The sequence below is a fragment of the Calypte anna genome, chromosome 3, assembly GCF_003957555.1.
Source record: "Calypte anna isolate BGI_N300 chromosome 3, bCalAnn1_v1.p, whole genome shotgun sequence".
In the NCBI taxonomy this organism is placed as follows: Eukaryota; Metazoa; Chordata; class Aves; order Apodiformes; family Trochilidae; genus Calypte; species Calypte anna.
The window spans coordinates 92,228,992-92,248,542 of record NC_044246.1 but is presented as its reverse complement, the minus strand read 5'-3'; the positions used below and the strand labels follow the sequence as shown (position 1 = coordinate 92,248,542).

At 40.9% G+C, this 19,551-nt stretch overlaps 1 protein-coding gene across 2 annotated transcripts in view; it reads right to left on the bottom strand.

Annotated features, from left to right (window-relative positions):
* Window positions 1-13,352: 13,352 nt before the first annotated feature.
* Window positions 13,353-19,551, bottom strand: part of ELOVL5 (ELOVL fatty acid elongase 5) — a 39,302-nt gene continuing 33,103 nt past the window's right edge. For both annotated transcript variants that reach the window (XM_030447771.1, XM_030447772.1), the window contains exons 6-8: window positions 18,674-18,798; window positions 16,718-16,852; window positions 13,353-15,268 (exon numbers count right to left, since the gene is read on the bottom strand). In XM_030447771.1, coding sequence (XP_030303631.1) covers window positions 15,137-15,268; window positions 16,718-16,852; window positions 18,674-18,798 — 392 coding nt within the window. In that variant the 3' untranslated portion in view covers window positions 13,353-15,136. The remainder of the gene's footprint in view (window positions 15,269-16,717; window positions 16,853-18,673; window positions 18,799-19,551) is intronic.

Below are 19,551 nucleotides of genomic sequence, written 5' to 3'. Positions count from 1 at the left end.
AAGGTGGAGACTGATGCTTCTTTTTTAAGCCATAAAACTCACCTATTTGTATGCAGAATATTTGTACAAAGGGAGTTTTCAGATGTGACTACATCAACCAATACAACATCTACTAGCCACATACCAGTGACCAGAAACATTAAACTGCTTGGAATGCAAAGGTTAAAGGGTTACCCATGCAGGGAAAGCTGCCTCTTTCACTTGGATTCAGCAAACTCATCAAAAGGAAAAAAAAAGTTGAATCAGTCATCTCATTCACATCAAACATCTTAGAATTCTTAGAGAAAATAATCAAATTCTGTCATCTTAGAGAAAATAATAAAATAAATGGCTGCATTTGGGATAAACATCTCCCGTTAGGATAATAACCACCATGTTATGCAACACAGAAGGAAAACATGGCACAAAGCCCTTTCCCATCTTGTGGGGAAAGATGGGAAAGGGCTTTGTGCAAGTGCAGAATGCAGTGTGTGTGCCCTTACACATTGCTTTCGTTCCTTTTCTGTCACTGTCCTTTGCAACTTACAGAGAAAGTTCACAAGGTAAAATGACTTGCAACCATCTTTGAACCCTTCCTTGGATAAATAGTCCTGGTTAAAGTGCTTTGGGGCAGTCACCTCCCTGTTCCAGTTTTTCTACTTCCCTTTCTTCCTTGATATTGGCTCTCTGTTAGAATGCAAACCAGAATTTTGCCACAGTCTATATACAGCAGGAGACTTAGCCTGACCCTCAGAATCTTGAGGAAATAGCAGTTTCCACAGAGGCAGCACAGAGCTCCCCAGAGTGCTGCAGGTGCTCCAGTGTAACTTCAGGAGCCAACTGTCATGTGCATAGGGCAAATTCCTGTTTGAATCAGGTGGGAACTGGAAGCAGCAACTCCTAAGCACAAGTGTGAAAGGGATGATTATAAGGTGCTTGGGTTGTCCTGGGGGCAGGCATGATCTTCTTGTTTTGGTATTAGTAGTTCTTGTTTCATGTGATGTGCCATCATATTTAGCATAGCTACAGGAAATTTAAAAATTGCTCTAGAATCTTAAAAGTTAGGAGAACAAATTTTGAAAGTCACCTAAACTCACTGTGTAGCTGAATAACTTCTTTTTGATCCAAGCTGTATGTAGTTTGTTTTTCCTGTTTTGCCTTAGGGTGGATTTTTTATTTTTTAGAGGAAAGTGCTTTGACATTAATAAATAAGAAATGGACAAATACGTTAGGGAAGATCTCAAAAATTACTCGGGAAAGTAAACACTACACAGCTAAAATATGCTTCACACTTCTCAGTGGTGGCTGAGTACCAACCTTAGAATGATTTGAAAATATCAAGAACAATTTCCCAACTATTTTCAGAGAGGTGAAATGAACTGTGCGTGCTGAGATCATTAACAAGCCCAAGAAAAGTATTCAGTGCAGTTTCCCATCTAGTAGATTACTCTGCCTCCCCAGCAGTCTCCAGAGAGAGCCTCTGGCTTCTTCTTAAGGTCACTGAATCATTTCACTACAATAAAATGATCTCACTAGCTGGAAATGTTGGAGAGCCTCAGCCTTGATATATCCATGAAACACTTCAGTCTCTGTGCTCCTGGGTGAGAATGCACCCTGCCCAACCAGCCCACTGCCCTGGCCATTTTGTTCTTTGTCCTTTTTCATGTTCTTTTACTTCCATAAGTGCATTAAACCAGTAGTTGTCTGTGTATTTAACATGATGTGCACAGAATCAGAATAGAAACAAAAAAAAAAACCCAAAAAAAAGCCTGATCCCACCCATCACAGTTCAGCCTCCCTTCTCTTGGGAGCCTTTGGCTTTGCCTCTTACAGGCAATCACAGGAAGCAGTCAGCAATGTGCCTGTGGAGCCCTGACAGCAGGGGGACAAAGTGTCCTGGGGCAGGAACAAAGCTGTCTGCCGCTCCACTTGAAGCTTGGAGACAGCAAGGATTGATAGCCAGGACACTGAAAGGTGTGCCAGCTTGAGTGGATGACATGCATGGCTTGCCAAACCATGTAATCAGTAATAGAAGGAGCTGTAAGTCCCATCAGCCGAAACTCTTGTCATGTCAACCCTCTCCAAGCTGTGATGCAGCAGAGAACAGACAAAGAAGAGCAACATATCCTTGATAAATGCCCTTATTTCCCATGATAAGAGTTAGCAGGCTGTTCCCTTGATGAAACAAATTCCAAAAACATCACCCTCAAGCTCTTGGTAATATTTTTTCTCTTTATCCCAAAATGTGCAAGACTTCTTGCTTTGTCTGCTGTTTCATCTTTGTAACTTGCTTTTTTCTCTTTTTTTGAAGTTCAATTCCCTGTTTGACTGAATCCTTGGAGAAGATAGGTTCAAGAAAGCAGCATTCCTTTGGTAACAAAGTAGTTCAGTAGCACTGCTTACAAACCAGGCTGTTGTCACTTCTTTTCTTATATGCACTATATATAGCACAGGTGAACTTTGTTGTGGTCCTTGGGAGGCAGAGGCTTAAAATGGGGAGGTGTTTCCCTACCTGTAGGAAGCAGAGTGCAGAATAAAGAATTAAAGGAGCAAATGGACTACAAGTACAATCTGAATCTTTGGTAAAATGTTAAGGTAGCTGCACAGAGACAGGACAAAGAGTAAAAGAAGTGAGGATGACTGGTCTACCAACAGTTATTAACAGAATTTATAATATGCAAAAATTAATATGGGGCTGCTTGTCCAAGTAGCTGAGTTTTATTTCTTTATGTCTATCTTTTAATAAGAGAAGAAAATCAAGTTAATTTATCAATGTCTGTGCAAAAAGTCTGAATGGTGGAGCCTAACATAAACAAAACACTTGAAACAGATGTGCACAAAGCGTGAGCCATCACTGCCACATTTTCTGGATAGTGTCCTTCCTGAACTATCAAGGTGTCTGCTGAGGAAGATCCTGGGCAGAAGCCCCCCCAGCCTATGGAACATCCACTCAGACTGTTAAAAAGGTCAAGCTAAGTTTCAGGTATTATGAAAATTGTGATTTAGCCCTCCTGAGTGGCACTTAGTTGAAACATTCAGGAAGAGAAGACGTAGCTCTGGAGGAGACTTGCTGGTCCTGGAGCAGGACAGCCCAGAAGCATTAACTCAATGAAATTTAAAAAGAGAAACAGGTGCCAGCCTTTGAATCTCAGCAGTGCTCAGCTGGGATAGTGGGGGGAAAAACGAGGACATGGTTGTGTCCAATTATTTCAAAGCTCTTTTATAAAAGTTCTGGTTTCAATTTTTTCCTCTTTATCTATGCAAAGAAGTTCATGTGCTATGAACTTGTCACCAGCTTTTCACTGCAGCAGCTCCTCTGCAGGCTTGCTTGGCTGGGCTGAGGCCAAGGTACTTCAATTTTTAGGAGGAACAAGTCTGTTGCAGCTGCTTTCCCCTGTAAACAAGATCTCAGATGTCTGTCCCTTCTCACTCTCTCCACTGCCATAATCAGAGTAATTTGTGTTAGAGGGGCCCTTTAGAGATCACACATCAGGCTGCTCAGGACATGACCAACAGAAATTGGCACAACTCCAAGGATGGAAGTTTCACAGTATTTCTGTGAAGCCTGTGCCAGTCGCTGACCACTCTCATTGTGATGGATTTTTTTTCCTTATACATAATCTGAATTTCCCTTGCTGTGATCTTGCCTTTGTCATTTCATTGTACCTCTTGATCTCCTGCTGTGCCCCTCCAAGAGAAGCCCACTTTCTCCTCTGTAGCTGCAGCTAAAGACAGCAATGAGCTCTCCCCCTTTCCTCTGCAGCTCCAGCTCCCTGAATCTTGATGCTGTTTGAGAGATCTGGAAACAGATGCTTTGCCAGTAAGTATCTTTGAAAAGTGAGGACAATTGAAAGACTTCAGCCATCTTCAGTGCAGACAAACCACTTCAAAATATCTCAAGTTGCTTAAAAGCCCAGTGGAATCAGGGAAAAAAGGTCACCCCATTGAACATTAGTGGGCTAGGTATCCAGCATCACTCAAGTAGAAGTTAAAAGTGATGCTGCACTTATTCATTCAGTTCTTATGCTGCTAGGGGCCCAGTTAGGATTTGATCTGGGATCTTCAGTTTCAAAGGACAGAAGAGTCAATCCAGAATGTCCTCTAAGTTTGTATCTTGCAAACCTCCTAATTTCCCCACCAGATTATATTATTTTTAGAATGTGTTCAGTCTCCTTATGACTTAGTTTCTTCACATTATACCATCAATGATTAACATATAACCTTTCTCTCAGGAGGAACCTGCATCTCAACAGCCAGCGAAGTTATTACTGTTCTGCTACTCAAGTGCACTTCTGCACCAATCATCAAATATATTAATTATCATTATTTTGAGAGAAAACTGCTACGCTGAAGCGATTTGATCTTTCAGCAGTTGGGGGACAAGGCTTGCTTTACAGCTTTACAGGAGGCATGGCAAACATCAAGCAGGCTCCCAGACACCTAAGACTGTGTGTCCACTTTTATTAATGGTTTTGTACTTCTTGTTGGAAAGTATTTTTTGTGTTGTGCTATGATCACATTGGCAGAAATGGTAACATTCAATTTTTTCCACAGGGGAAACCCCCCTTGGTATTGAAAAAAAAAAACCCAAACAAAACCAAACTGAAAAATATCAGCTAAAAAAATTGTAAGGAAATTATGTCTTAAATGCTCAGTGGCACCTGGTGTTCAGGTAATAGACATGGTATTTCCTAAGGAAGGGTTCCTGGGCACTGGCTAGACCACTGCAGTGAGTACATCTGAAGAGACAGCATTAATGATGCAGGAACACCACAGAGAAGACAGAATGAAAACTTGCTCTCAACTGCCAGACATCCTCCTTCCCCCGGGGGTTCTCCAGCAGGGCACAGTGCTGAGGATTGCCTCGGGGAGGTCACTGGGACTGAGGAGAGGAGGAAGAACTAGCAACCATTTTTCTTCTCTCTCATTTCCCCCATACTCTGCTGGTTTTCATTTTTCCCCAGGATGGGTCTCATGCTAAGATCCCACTGCCCAGAACGGAATCCACTTGCCAGGAGAGAGATGTTCCCCTACAACTCTCAGTGAGCCAAACTTCTCCATCTGAAAGGTGTGAAGGGTTAAACTGACCACTAAGACTTGTGGCACTTGTTTCAACATCAGTATTGAGATGCTCTGCAATGTCCTCTCAATGCCTACCAATTTCTCCCTCTACAGATGTTTTAAATGATCCTACTCAGCATGACCCACTGGGGCTGGAGACATGAGCTGTAAAATGCAGAAGAGCTTTCAATATGCAAAATATTACCTTAGTAATTTACTTACTTATTACTTATTAAGTAATTACCTTAGTAGTTTACTCCAAAAGGTAAGCAAATATGTAGTTGAAGTCCACCAACAGCTTTCTGTAGAGATGAGGAGAGGCAGCATCATTGCCAGCTGACCTAGTAATCATTTGACCCAGACCAATGCCTTGAGAAGCAAAATCATGCCTATATGGTGAACATGGCTGTTTGACATAAGGCCAAAGAGAGACAGAAGTAAATTCAGAGAAGGTATGACTTAGCGCTGCACAGAGGAAACCTACCCTTGCATCAAGCCTGAGCTGCAGCTGCTCTAAAGAAAGCAAGGATAATTTTGGGGTATTCATTAAGCACCCACTGCTGACACAGCCAGCAAATGCAGCCCATCAAAATACTGATCTAGTGTCATGCTCACATCTATGCAGAATTTCCTTTACCTTGCTGAAAATGAAAGCCATTCAGTTCATATTCCCCGGTTTGTCTTCCTGTCCCACATCTCAAAATTGCCACCAAGGTGTCCTTCTTTCTTGCTTGATAGAGTCTCTCTCCTCATTACGTTTTTCTTCTGGCAGTTTGTTCTGCTCACTACAAAAGTTTTCCACTGATTTCTGTTCCTCACTTTCTCCTAAATACCCTCCTGCTTTGCTCAACAGAAAGGGGCTGCTGAGTCTTTCCCCAGTGCTTCATCTGTCATCTCTAGACAACTGCTGGATTGTAATTAATTCTTTATGATAATTAACAGTATTAATAATTAATGATTGATTAACAGAACCAAATCCCTCCACCCCTCACTCACCATGCTGTTTTAGAAGCTCACTCTTTCTACACTCCTGTTACTCTGCACATTTTTTGACGTTTGCTCACAGGTGAGTCAGTCTGATGCTCACAGATGCTGAGGTGTCAGTGCAGGGAGGATGCTTTGTGCTGAAATGCAGGAGGGCTGCTGTGTTGGCACCACCTTTCCTTCCTGGTCCTCTTTCATGGACAAATATTTTTGGTTTTGCTCACCCAACTTTATCTACTATAAGGCATGATAAATACTGCATGCTATTAAATAATTACTGGCTGGACAGCTGGTGATGTATTCTGTTAACAACTGTTACCTGTTAAGCTTTAATATAATAATATACTGGATTGGAGATGTGGGCTGAGTTTAGTGAATTTATCCTTTTTTTTCTTCCCTGTTTAAATGCTTACATTCACCTTTACATATAAAACGCTCTAAAATAGTCCTGGGTATCAGGATATACAGATCTGGTAATTTTAATCAGAACAGCTCCCATTTTTCCCCGAAAACCAGTGCTCCCAAGGTTATTTGTGTAACCAAGGTCAGACACTTTGTAAAAGCCAGTATGTAGGATGCATTTGCTTTTAATCTCCTCTTCCTTTACAACCCGTTTCCACACTAGGAAGAGCTCTTGATTACAGAGCCTTTGTGGCAGTGAAATAAAGGGCACGATGCTATTTTATTCTTATGTCTGTTATGCAAAATTAATTATACTCTGATCATCCGTACTACTCGGAACTCCTGTGCAGATGTTTCCAATATAGGCCAGGAGCACTGTTTACTTAATACCTACCTTTCTGTCCAGTCCTTCTCTTTTAAAAAGGGGCTAAACCTGGTGTTTGAAGAACATCCTGCAGTGCAATTGCAAGGATAAAGCCTCTTCCTGTGGAATCGACATCACAGTGGAAATATTTATACGCCATCCTCGCTTGTAGTAAATGCCAGCGTGTTTGTCACTGGTATCAGCTCGTTTTTTTTATTAAATGCTCCTGCTTTCCCCTTCCACCCCCTCGCACCCCCCCCCCCTAGCAATCAGGCATCATCCTGTCCCCAGTTGTCACCTCACAGGTGCCACCAGGAGAGGGCATCGCTCTGTAGCGCATCCCCTCGGGAGCACAGTCCCCGCTCCCGCGCCTCTGAATCTAACGAGGTTGTGTTTTGGGTTTTGTTTGTTTTGGCACTGTTTTGGTAGGGTGAGATGGATGGGGTTCGGTTGTGAGAGGCTTTGGGTTGGAGGATGCTGGTGGTTCTTTGTTTGAGGGCTGTTTTTTATCTTCCACTTCATAAAGTAAAAGTCTCACGCTGATCCTTCTTTAGGCAGCTGTAGCCAGGTAGCTGGTCCCACACTTTCGGTGATTTCTGAAAACCCTGTACCTCATTCCTTTCTACCCTAACAAGAGCTAGTTGTTAATTATTCTGATTTTCCTGGGTTGTGAAGGAACTTTAGGTAAATATCAATATTGAAAAAAATGTTGACAAACTCTTACCAAATTCCCTGGCCTGGTTTTAGGAGTCCCCACTCTTTTAAAAAAAATCTATGTATACAGCTTTATAACAGTGGGAACTGGCAGCAATTCTTTCCATTTATTTAGTATAGAAATCAGAGACAGATGTAAAGATCACTTCTTAGCTCTCTACTTAAACCTCTGAGGACAGAAGGGTCTTTCTTGTGATGACTTGCAAAAATCTGTACCAACAAATTAAAAAGGAAACAAAGCTAAAAATAGTTAGCTGATAATAGTTATGCCATCTGTATGCATGGGAGGTATTTCCTGGTCTTTTTGTCAAACTCATCACTATTCTACTGAGCAAAAGTGCATTTGCAAAGATGTCTCAAGTAGCTCAGCACACCAAGAGCTCTCTCTCCAAACTCCAAGTGCTGTGGCAAGCAAAGCAAATTGATAAATTAACATCTTCTCTGAAGGTACAGAAATATCTTTGGGACCTTGACCTAGGAAGGCCCTGAAGCACAGAGATCCTATTGATTTAAAGGAAGCAAGATACTTAGGTTAACAGCATAGGCTACAGATTTTTTTTCTTTTTTTCTTTTCAAAAAGATCCTGTTTCTGTTATGTGAGCAGAGATTCTGATTTCCTACAACAGCTGGTAAAATTGAATGATAACATTTAGTAAACATTTGGCTTCTAGTGGCAGACAGAGCAGCTCCTGAACATATTCTTCCTGCTTGCTAATTGGGAAGAAACACCACATGTCTTATCAGCTACACAAATTCCATGAGCCCTTGCTTCAGTATGCACAGAAAAAAATTCACTTTGTTTCACTTTAAATAAATTACACGTAATTTATCATCACATAGCATTACCTCTGGAAATGCTGTAAATACCCACTCAGGACAGACTAAGAGTAAGGGTACAATTGTGTCACAGGGGCTGTGCATTCCCCATTACATCAGCTCAGGAGCAGGAAATGCACAGGGGGGACCACTCACATAGGATTGCATTTTTACCTCAACAGATTCAGTCTTTTGAAGTTTAGCTATTTCCCAAATTAAACACCATCAGTTTTGCATTTCTTGCTGTCAGATCATCACTGTTTGAAAAACTAAAGCTCTAGCTGCCTTCAAAAGATGTCAGGCAATTCTTCTACTGAGGAAATTCAGGGCCTTTCTGCTGACCACAGACTTCCTCCACACATGGTGTCATTGCAGTACCTTCTCAGAGCAAACAGGAGATTCCTCCATTGCCTTTAAGGAATTATGGGGGATTCCTGGAGAAGGCTTTATCTTGAATTAGACTTGGAAGAAACAAGGTTAAAAAAAAGCAAGCAATTGCTTCACTCCAGGGAGCATGTTTTCCCAGACTACTACGAGAGTCTCCTGCTGTACCGTAACAACCAATTCTCTTTAGATTATGCTTTCTGGTGCCATGACACATCACAGCCTTTGACAGATCTTCCTTACAGCTGAGGAAACTGCCTTCTGCCCAAACTGCTAGAGCTGTAAAAACCAGTGCCTAAGTGGGATGGGGTGACCTTAGCCAGCTGCCAGACGCCCACCCAACTGCTTTCTCTCCCCCCTCCTTAATAGGATTGGGCTGGGAGGAATAAGATTAAAAGATTGTGGGTTGAGATAAAGACAGGGAGGTCACTCACCAGTAATCGTCATGGAAAAAACAGATTTGCTGAAAATTAATTTATTACCAATTAAAAGAGAGCTGATTGGTGAGAAACAAAGACCAAAACTAAACCAGCTTCTCCCAGACACCTTCTTCCAAGGCTCAGCTTCACTCCTTCCTCTACCTCCTCCCTGCTCCAAGTGGGCTTGTGGTCAGAACATCTCTCTGCTGTTTCATCCTCCTCATGCTCTAGCTTGGGCCCTTCCCGTGGGCTCCAGACCTTAAGGATAAATTTGGATCTCACAAACTACAGTTCCTCAGGGCATGTTCACAATCTCCACCATGTGGTGCTCCACAGGCTGCTGGGTGGAAATCTGCCTTGGTGTGGATCTCACCACAGGCTCCAGGGGAATCTGCTCTGGCACCTGGAACATCTCCTCTCACCTTGGTGTCTGCAGGGGGATTTCTCACACTTCATCCTCGCTCCTCTCTCTCCTGGGCCAAGTTTTGCCCTTTCTTAAATATAGTTTGACAGAGGCACCAAAGGCTGCTTTTGTCAGAATGAAGAGGAGGACACCAGGGAGTCTGGGACTGGTCAACAGCACGGTGGCCACTGTCCCATCTTTAGGCAATCCCCCTACAACCTCTGTGCTGCTTGTGGGAAAACTGCTCCAGAGCCATATTCCACTAACAAAGTCCCTCTACCAATTTCTTGCTTAAGTTTACTCTTGAATAAGTTTATTCTTAACTATCTTATACTCATTTGTTTTGTGTTGGTACAATTAAAACAGCTTGTTTTCCTTTATGCTGCCTACTATCACGGTGTCTGTGTAGGCTGCAACTACATTTCTACTCAACCTTGGCCTTGCTACACTCCCATTTTGCAAGACTTCTCCATTTCTTTGACCATTTGAGTAATGCTTCTCAATGGCTGATCTTTTAGAATCAATTTTCTTAAGAGCAGACGACCACATTAGGGGAAAACCACGTATGCATCAAAAAAAGTCCCACCAAAGCCTCACCCTCCCACTCTATCACATCCCTCTTTCTACTAAAACCTTGCTGATAAGCAAGAAAAATTTTTTTTTTCCTTCTCTCTTTTCATAGCAGGAGCTCCAAGCTGTTGAACAGATGCTTCTTAAATAGCTTTCCTTCTCTCCTCTTCAGTAAATTCCAATTAAAACTTCCATGAAAACAGCTGAAATTCTGTGATGGTCCCTAAGGGGATTTTACACTAATCCAGTCTCCTGTACTCCAGACATCAAGGTCATCTGGTCATTGCTGTGGGATATGTAATCTTCCGTGGCACCAATACTGTTTCCTAATGTTGTCATCTGCAAACATCACTACAAATATTCTTACTTATTATACCAAAGTCATTATTTTAAACACTGCTAATGGGCCTTGTTCAGGCTGAAAGCATTGACACAAACCATCTTGTCATCAGTTTGACCCTTCCTTGTCCATAGATCCTGTTGTTGGTCACCACTCCCTTTAGTTTAGATAATAATTCCTGCAATTAAAAGTGGTACCTATTCCAGATGGATGGAAGCTGTATTTCCTTTGTCTAGATTGTCCTACTGTTTATTAGACAACAATATGAGAAAGACGTGTGAACACTTCCAGAAAAGCTGTTATATTTTTTCTCATTTTCTGTTTACCTCTTCATACTCATTCTTCCCACATATTCTGAAGGTTTTCACCATACTGAAATCAAGACTATCAAGCCTAACAGTTACCAAGTACTACTTCCTACATTCTTCCTATAGAAAATACATCCTTGAAACACAAGCCAAGTGATTCTTCTCTGAATTCCAGCTTGACTGACTTGAACAAAACACTTTTTTTTTTTTTTCTGTTAAACTGGACCTTTGTTACTCATTTTCCTGCTGAGGTGATTTTAGCACCTTTGACTTAAAATATAATGCTTCTGATTCTGTCATGTCACACAAACCCCTTGGGACTCTAGCTTCCTCTGCTCATCCAAATTCACTCTACTAAAATGGAGAAACATACAGATCTTGTTTTATACATGTGTTTAAATTAAATGGGTTGAAAGTTGAAAACTGAATTCAAGTTTGCTTTTTACACCAGTTCTTGCAACATCCTGAGGACTACAACTAATCACCTTTGTTGGTTCAGTAATTCTTGGCAGGAGGGTGACAATGACAATGTAAGTTAATCTTCTGTACCAACACAACTCTCAGCAGCACCTCTCTAACACAGCATTTCTACTCACCCCCTGTACTGCTTTGAGGGGATACCTAGCAGAACCTGCACTCTCAAGATAATTTGGCCTCTGATTGGCCTTCCTTTCACTAACTTGCTTTCAAAACTAATTTTTGAATAACGCATACCTTTTAACAACATACAACATCCTGTACAGCACACACTCATTCCTATCAAGTTACACCTCAAGACAGCTACCAGGTATCAGAAATAGAGGCAACCCCTGAAGCCTCCATTAGTTTGAAGCTTTCAGGGATTCTTTGCCCCAATTTTGGTGGCAGAAGTTCTATGAGAGGCTCCAGTGCTTACTTAGTATCTGCCTTGCATTGGTAAAATACACACTCAACCAAAGATTTCCTGGATTTCCAGAACTGTTCACTGGCTTTGCACTACCCTCTGCCAACTGAGGAATCCCAGTGCCCGAGTGACCCCAGGCCAAGGGTGACTTGCACAGGACTGCCATAAGAAAAGCTATGCTCTGGGCATTTGGGCTTAACTTTCCCATTCACAGCTTCACAGAATGTTCACCTCCCTCTCCATCACTTGGACTGTAGGGCCCAAGTACAGCAAGTCAGCTCAAACTGCACAGGACCTTAAAATAACAATTTGAAGCTTGGTTATTCACTCTTTGCAAATAGGTACTGAAGTGTTCCATTCTCCTCAGACAAATTGACAGGATACCTCTCCACTGTGTTGGCAGCAGTCTCCACCCTTTATAACTAAAAAAATCCTTTTAGAGGACTCTTTTATAATCCCAAGCACCAATCACAGTTATATTTCTTAGGAAAACTCCAAGCAATTAGGGAATTGAGGTGATCCAAAGGCTGTTGCTTGCCCAAGTCAAGTAACACACTGGAAGCCAAGGCAAATAGGCAGACCCAAGGCTCCTGCCTCAGTCCATCAACTTGGCTGTCAGTTATGGTGGAGTGATGTCTGATCTATCCCCTGGATCTATCTATCCCCTGCAGCTCTGACACTTTGCAGTTGCTGCTGAGACTGTATAATAGTACCCAAACCCCACAATGTTCTACTTGCAGGCATAAAAAAACCCTACTGATAATATACATCTTCTTAAGACCACATCTCCTACCAGCTTTGGACAGTTGGTGGATCTGTGTGGTCTGCATGATGACAAACGATGACAAAACCACCATATTTTGTCACTGTGTGCTACTGACCTTGAAGGGAAGGTTGGGAGCACAGCAGCCCAGTCTCTGCTGACTCACTGGTGAAAAACAGGCTGGTGTTGTGGCTTCTGCCTTCTAGATACTCCCTGTAGATTTGTCTTATCATTCAAAGAACTGTGCCTTACTGAGCCCTGCTTAGAAAAACACCCAATTTTTAAGTTTAAGTCACATGTATGGGAGACAAAACTGTCTTAGCAGGGATCTTAGGCAGTTGGAGGTCACTCAGAAGGGGAGACCGGTATAGAATGAAACCTCTGTGCCTTTGAACAAAGTGCAAAACCCTTTTCCCTAGTCTAGGCTTCTTGTTTTAAGAGCCTGCAAATGAGAAGACAGACAGATATGTAAATTATCCTATTTTCACTAAGTCCAGCACCAAGCTATCTCGGCTTGTTGCAGTGGCCTGATTAAACATGCAAATCTGAGAGGGCTCAGAAATGGTAACGCAAAGGCAAGGAAAACTATATGGAAATTGCAAAAATGTTCCCATTTCTGAGAGGTGTATTATTCCCATTTTATGGGCAGGATATCTGAGGCAGAAAGTCCCTCTCAGCCACGCTAAGCTTTGGTCCCTGGCACTCAGCACTCGTAGCCATTTGAGCTGCTCCACATTCAGTGAGTCAGTAATCCCACTGGGAGGTTTAATCTAAGTTTTTCTACAGCCAGGCAAGGGAACAGCACTTGGTAACAGCCAAAGGTTTCTGTAAGGAATTTGTTACCAAATCTCTGGTATGCTGAATTTCTCTGAATATCTGCAGCTCTCCTTCCATCATGACAGCTCCTCCTTGGCCTGATATAGGATGGAGCAATGCACTGAATCTGTAAAAACCCACCAGAATTCAGGCAGAGATCATCAAAAGTGTTTTAATGATTAAACCATGTCAAACATTAACAATGTAGGTATATTCAGATGAGCCAAGGGTTTATTTCTAGCACATTTAGACAGCCTAATTTGAACATTATAGCTGCTGTACTGAGCTATGTAAAGACTCTGCAACCAGTACCTAGAAATGAAGACACACGCACAAGCTGTGATAATGTAAACATAACAGACACTGTCTCCTTCAAAACAAGGAATGAAACCCCATAAGGCTAGTAGAATTACTTAATTTCCTAAGAGATGTGCAAAAATTTTTAAAAAGATTTAATCTTTAAAAAAAATTTAAACATGTTATAACTGGCATTTATATAAATATGAAAAAACAAAGAATTAAACTTGAGCAATGACCGACAGAATGTCTTGCGCAATTCAATTTTTCAGAGCTTAATGAATAAAATATTCTTAAGCCAAACTCCACCACGGCAGATACCAGAATACCAGCAACAGATTTTAGCCTTGTAACCAACTCCTCATATGTGCAAGGCAAGATTTTATAAGGAGGAGTAACTTTAACACGCACTCAAACCAGATCCTCCTGTAACAAGCCAAAACATTACTGGTGATCTACTCAACTCACATTACAGAAACAGACATTTCCAGCACATATCAATAACATTTGAAAAACATTAGGTATGACTTAGACTGTTTAATTTAGCTTGTCTGGGAAAAAAACACGATTGTGTTAGGCACATTTTACAAATTAACATATGCTTCATGAAGAACAGTACAGAGACCAACTAAAATGCACACAGTTTCATCAGAAAAGCATCTTTCTGTCATCGTTTTTAAATACACTTTCAGATGTGTCACAGACTTAAACAGTAGCTCCTAAAACGTGGATATGGCTATGGTAATAACACTTGAAATTCCACCAGTTTCCATATTAAAAACTACTCTTTATTTAACATTGAGGATTTATCAGAACTAAGGAAAAAAAATAAAGAAAAGATGGGTCCACCCTGTATATACTCTAACCCTTAGAGACAATATTTAAATATTACTGGACTGTGTAAGCGCCAATCGATTTTACATTAGTGACACACTTCAAATAAAAAAATAAGATCTATTAAAAAGGTAAAACAATCTGGTTTGTGACTCTTTAGTCAGTTAAAGCCAAATACACAAAACTAAATGTGCCACTTCCAATTTCACTGTATTATGTAGGAGATACGTAACATTGTGTATCACATACAGAACAGTAAAATGCTCAATGGATTCTTCTAAAGTGACTTTTTAATAAAAAGCCAGACAACTGAAAGGTTGAAACATACCCTAATTTTGAAACCAGTAATAAGCTTTGGGCCCTGCTTTTTAATTTAAGGCATGTGTGTTTATCTACTGAAACCAGCATCATACAAATTACATCTACAATCACATGCATGATCTACAGTAAAAAAAAATGGAGGTTTAGATTACAGTGTTTTCAAATTGTGAATCATAATTCAGCACCTATCATATTGACTAGTAAGGCAACAGCAGTGTTGGATACTATGATAATACTCCCTTCCACAGTCTATAGCGGGGTCAGTGACAGCCCAGAATTATTTTAAAACTTTAACCTACTTTTATGTTCTGTATACAGTTTCTAGGGTGTTTGCACTGGTTAAGTCCTACATAAATCACACTATTCTAGGCAGGAATAGTTACAGTAGCTGTTAGAGTATTAGTGCACAACTCTTATTGTGCTTACAATCAGATGATTTCGTTGTTGGGGTTATCAAAATGGGTTTTCAGTTTGGTCTTCAATCCTTCCTTTGTTTCCTTTGTTTCACATTGTTCTCAAGGGAAGAAAAGCTGTTTGTGTATCCATTCACAGTGGCCGTGGAGCCGTTCTGATACTCTTTCCTCCTCGAGGATGCCTTCTTGTTGTAAGTCTAGAATATACAGAAAGACACATGGTTTTGCTTAAATAGATATAAATAACTGCTTCCTCACAGTAACTCAAGAAACTCACAAGTAAACTTGCATCCATCTTTTTAAAAACCTCATGCCGGTGAAAGAGTCTAACAAGCTCTAGGATTTTTTGTGTGAGCCTCTACTATGCTTTTCATTCATCACAGCAAGAGAATTAGTTCAGTGGAAAAGAAAAAGCCTTGGTAGTATGACAGTAGCACTGACAGTGTTACATTAACAGTGTATGAGAATGAAGGGAAATGGGTTTATGAGCAGATATGGCAGAAGAATATACTCAAAATGACAGGCAAGGAAAGAGGCTTGATGCACAACAGGTGACTATCTCAAACAATGCCTGAAGAGGCAGGTAAACAAGATCAGTGAGGGAAGACAGAAATGTGAAAGGAATTTGCACTGGCTGACATGGCAAGCAAAACCTGACAGGATCAAGGAGTTTTAGGACAAAAAAAATTACATTAAAAAAATATACATGATTAGACTTTGTGAGAGAGGCTCAAGCTTCCTGACAAGACCATATTTCCCAAAATATCTGAATGTGAATGTTAAATGGTAAAAAGTTAAAGTACAAGTAAAATTGATGAAGAAGGTCAAGTGATATCTAGAATATATCATCATGTTTAATTAGCATGTTCATGTACAGCTAGTGATATGAACCAGGGGACTCATTTTAAGCAGTACTGGAAGATCAGAAGGGGAAGCCTGCTGTTTCTCACCATGAATCACTTATTAGACCCGAAATGCTCAGATCTTTCAGTATTTAAAATATGCAACAGAGCTTGCTCGTTTGGGAGCAGTAGGCTTTCTTGGTTTGATTTTCTGAAGATGAGAACTTTTTTGCAGAGAGCTTGATGATGAACTACTCAGAATGCCACATGCCACATGTCTGTTCAGACACAAAACTTATTTTGTTTTGTAGAAACACAACTCAACCCCCTAAATTTTCCATATGGAAATACAAACATATATCTCTAAAGGTGAGTCCAAACCAGGTTTCTGTATGCTGGGAGTTTCCTTGGATACAAAACAAGCATTTCCCCTTGTAAGAGCAGAAATGAACAATTCCTTTGGGGTGCTTCACAGGTTCACAGGCCACTGTTTTGTTTAAGACTGGAAAGATGTTTTTTAGATAAAGTTCTTCCTATCCCTTATATGAAGTTAAAGTTGCATTAGTAAAACACATTTTTGATGCCCCTGCTTACTGCAACTGCTAATTGTTCTGAATTTAAGATACAAAACATCAGAGGACTTAAAATTGGATGGCAGAAAAACAAGTATGGTATACTTTAAGAACATATGTATGTTACTGGAAGATAGAAAAAGGATATTTGAAGCATATTTTTCTGTATACAGCTCTCCAATAAAATACAGCGACCAGAATTCTACAAAGAGTTAATAAATTCTACTTTTACCTGAATATAGAAATTTGTGAAGAGGATAATCAAAGAAATCATATAAGAAATCTGGAAATACAGCCACCCCTGAGGAAAAGCACATGGCCAAACAACACCACAGCTGGTCTGGAAGATTGTCAGGACAAACTGAGTCTGGAGAGAGAGAAAAAAAGAGAAATGGAACACATTAATAAAAGGAGGAAAAAAAACATTAGTGATCAAAATCTCATTAGTTATTTCCAAAACAATGAAAAAATATGTAATACTCTGACAAGTTTATCTTCTCTGTCTAACTAACGTTGTAAACTTAGTTAGCAGACATTCAGGTTGCAGCAGACATTGTTCCCCTTCAAGCACTGGAGTAATCTATGTGGATTTACTTGTACATATAGTAAGGAACAAAGACCATCTTCTTTCTACTGACAGCCTATTGGGGTTTGACTTCACTATCCTAACAGAGTAAACACGCATCTCACTGCTTCAGCTGCAAAAAATTTGTGGTCACTGGGTGTACCCACAGATCCTGTGATCCTCTTCAGCAGACAGGGGCTGCCTGACATATGCTTCCAGTGTAACATTCTGGGGAGAAAAGCTTCAGAAAAGCTGGGGAGGTAGAAGGATAGGCTTTTTATTATTTTCAAGTATCTCTTTTGGAAAAACAGTTTGGGTTTAAGTGCTGCAGAGGGCCTTAGGCAAATTGCATCCTTACATGAAGGCTACCAGATTAGGGAATGTTTATTTAAGAAGGGAAAGACTGCTGCCCTAACTGCTGTGCATTGGGAACAGGCTGGGAAGTGAAAACAGCAGTGACAATAGCCAGAGGAGCAACCACAGCACCCAGACACTTGCACTCAGTAGCACTCAAACAACCACAATGAAGAATAGAGCCTAAATCTGGAAGGAAAAAGAAAAACAAACCAACCCACAAAGAAAATACCTTTGCTCCCAGCCCCCCCTCCCGAGGAAACAATGATCCCCACTGCTACAATACTTAACCATCCTTCAGGAAGGAAGAGTGCTAAAAAATAAAAGATTTTGAAAGTAAACACTCCAAACTACTGCCAGCAAATATTAATCATCACCAGCAAATATTACTAAACCTATTCACAGCTCTGAGAAGGTGCTAAGAGGGGTGGGGGATGATAACAAAAAAACAAAACCAAAAATCTCTGTGTAGGCTTCAGTTTCCCCACCTGCAAGATGGGGATGACAGAACACCTTGTGTACAGATCTCCTTGTGGTGTTCTCTCATGTCATATATATTGAGACCTGGTTCTTGTGCAGTATGTGCCATACAGCTTATTTTGTTGCTGTTTTCACCTCCAAAGCATTTGGACTTCATCATTCCATGCACAGGAAACAATACCCATGAATGCAAGGAGTCCAACAAAGAATTACAAGAGAAAAAGATCTGTCCAATTAAATGGGAGAGAGACCAGAAATATTGAACAGTTTTTAATAAACCATTTGCAACTGCATGCAAATGTAAGAGAGAAAAGCCATTGTCCCACAGGACTAGAATGAAGGGCTTTGTTAGCTGTGGACTTCATTGCTCTTGGTTTCTGGTCTGTCATCTCAACATCAGCCTGAGCAACCAAACACAGTAGCTCCAGCAGACCTGGAAGAAAAGTTTCTCTCTCCTTCCCAGTTAGTGAGTCCCAGAAAACCCAGCACTGAGACTCCCAAATACATCTACCTACACAAGATGGGGAGGTAGAGAGAGATCCCACACTGTTCTCAGCACTGATCTGCATACACCATCAGTCCCCAGCTCCTCATCATTGTGAAAACAGAGAAAACAGAGGCCCAGAGGCTGGATTTCTATGGTGATTTAGGCACGTAAAGATGTAGAAGGAAATAGCCTTCATTCTCCCCTCTTCTACACCCTGCCAAAATTTTCTAACTCACTAAAGATGGGAGGATCCCATTGCTAATACTAGAGCCTGTTGAAGCCCTGAAGAGCTAATCACTCACCAGCTGCCCCTGAGTGATGTACTTCTTCCACCACAGATAAGGGCGCATTGCTGGAACAGCAGACAATCCGTAGTAGGAGTACATGAGGACGTGGATAAAGCTGTTCAGTGTGGCACCAAAGTAAGCTAAAAAGAGGGCAAAAGAAGAAGAAAGTACACTGCATTACCAGGAACATGCTGTTTCATAGGACCTACAAAAATAAGTTCAAAATGTTACTATTTAATACAATCTTTCTTAGAAGAAAGGCAAGAGATGAATTTTTTCCCTCCCCCTGGGGTTTTTTTCCTGCTAGCCCAACGAAGCGTCTGAGCTGCCTTGCAGCTGTGCAGTTTATATCACCCTTCTGGTTTTGTTTCCCTGGGTTATTCTTTTTCATTTCTTCTCAAAGGAACTGAGGAAAAGTAGACCCATAAACTTGGCCAACAATCGATAACGTCGCCCATCTAATTTTAGGCTTATTTCACTTCCTTCTAAGCAAGAGTCTAATTGTTATTTATAACCAAATGCAACAGGTAACTGAAGAAACTGCAAGTTGGCCTTTTCTTTGCCTTTGTTTACATCACCTTCAGTCATTGAAGAAACTTTTTGCTTGACAACAAACTGCATGACCAAGCAAAACATGAAGCTTGGAAAGGAATAAGAAAAACACACCACTAGAAATAGCACCGAAGTATTTTCAAGCCCACACAAACACAAGATTGACTCCAAGTATCTCCACTTTTGACTGTTGTATAAACAGGGATTGACTTCTTGGAGAAGAATGTGGTTCCAGATGCACACTTTTTATAAGTTCAGCATTACTCACTGTTGTGCTGACAACATGAAACAAATACAAGTTTCTATGTTGTTTGGCTCAGGAAGCAGACTCCTGAGCAACT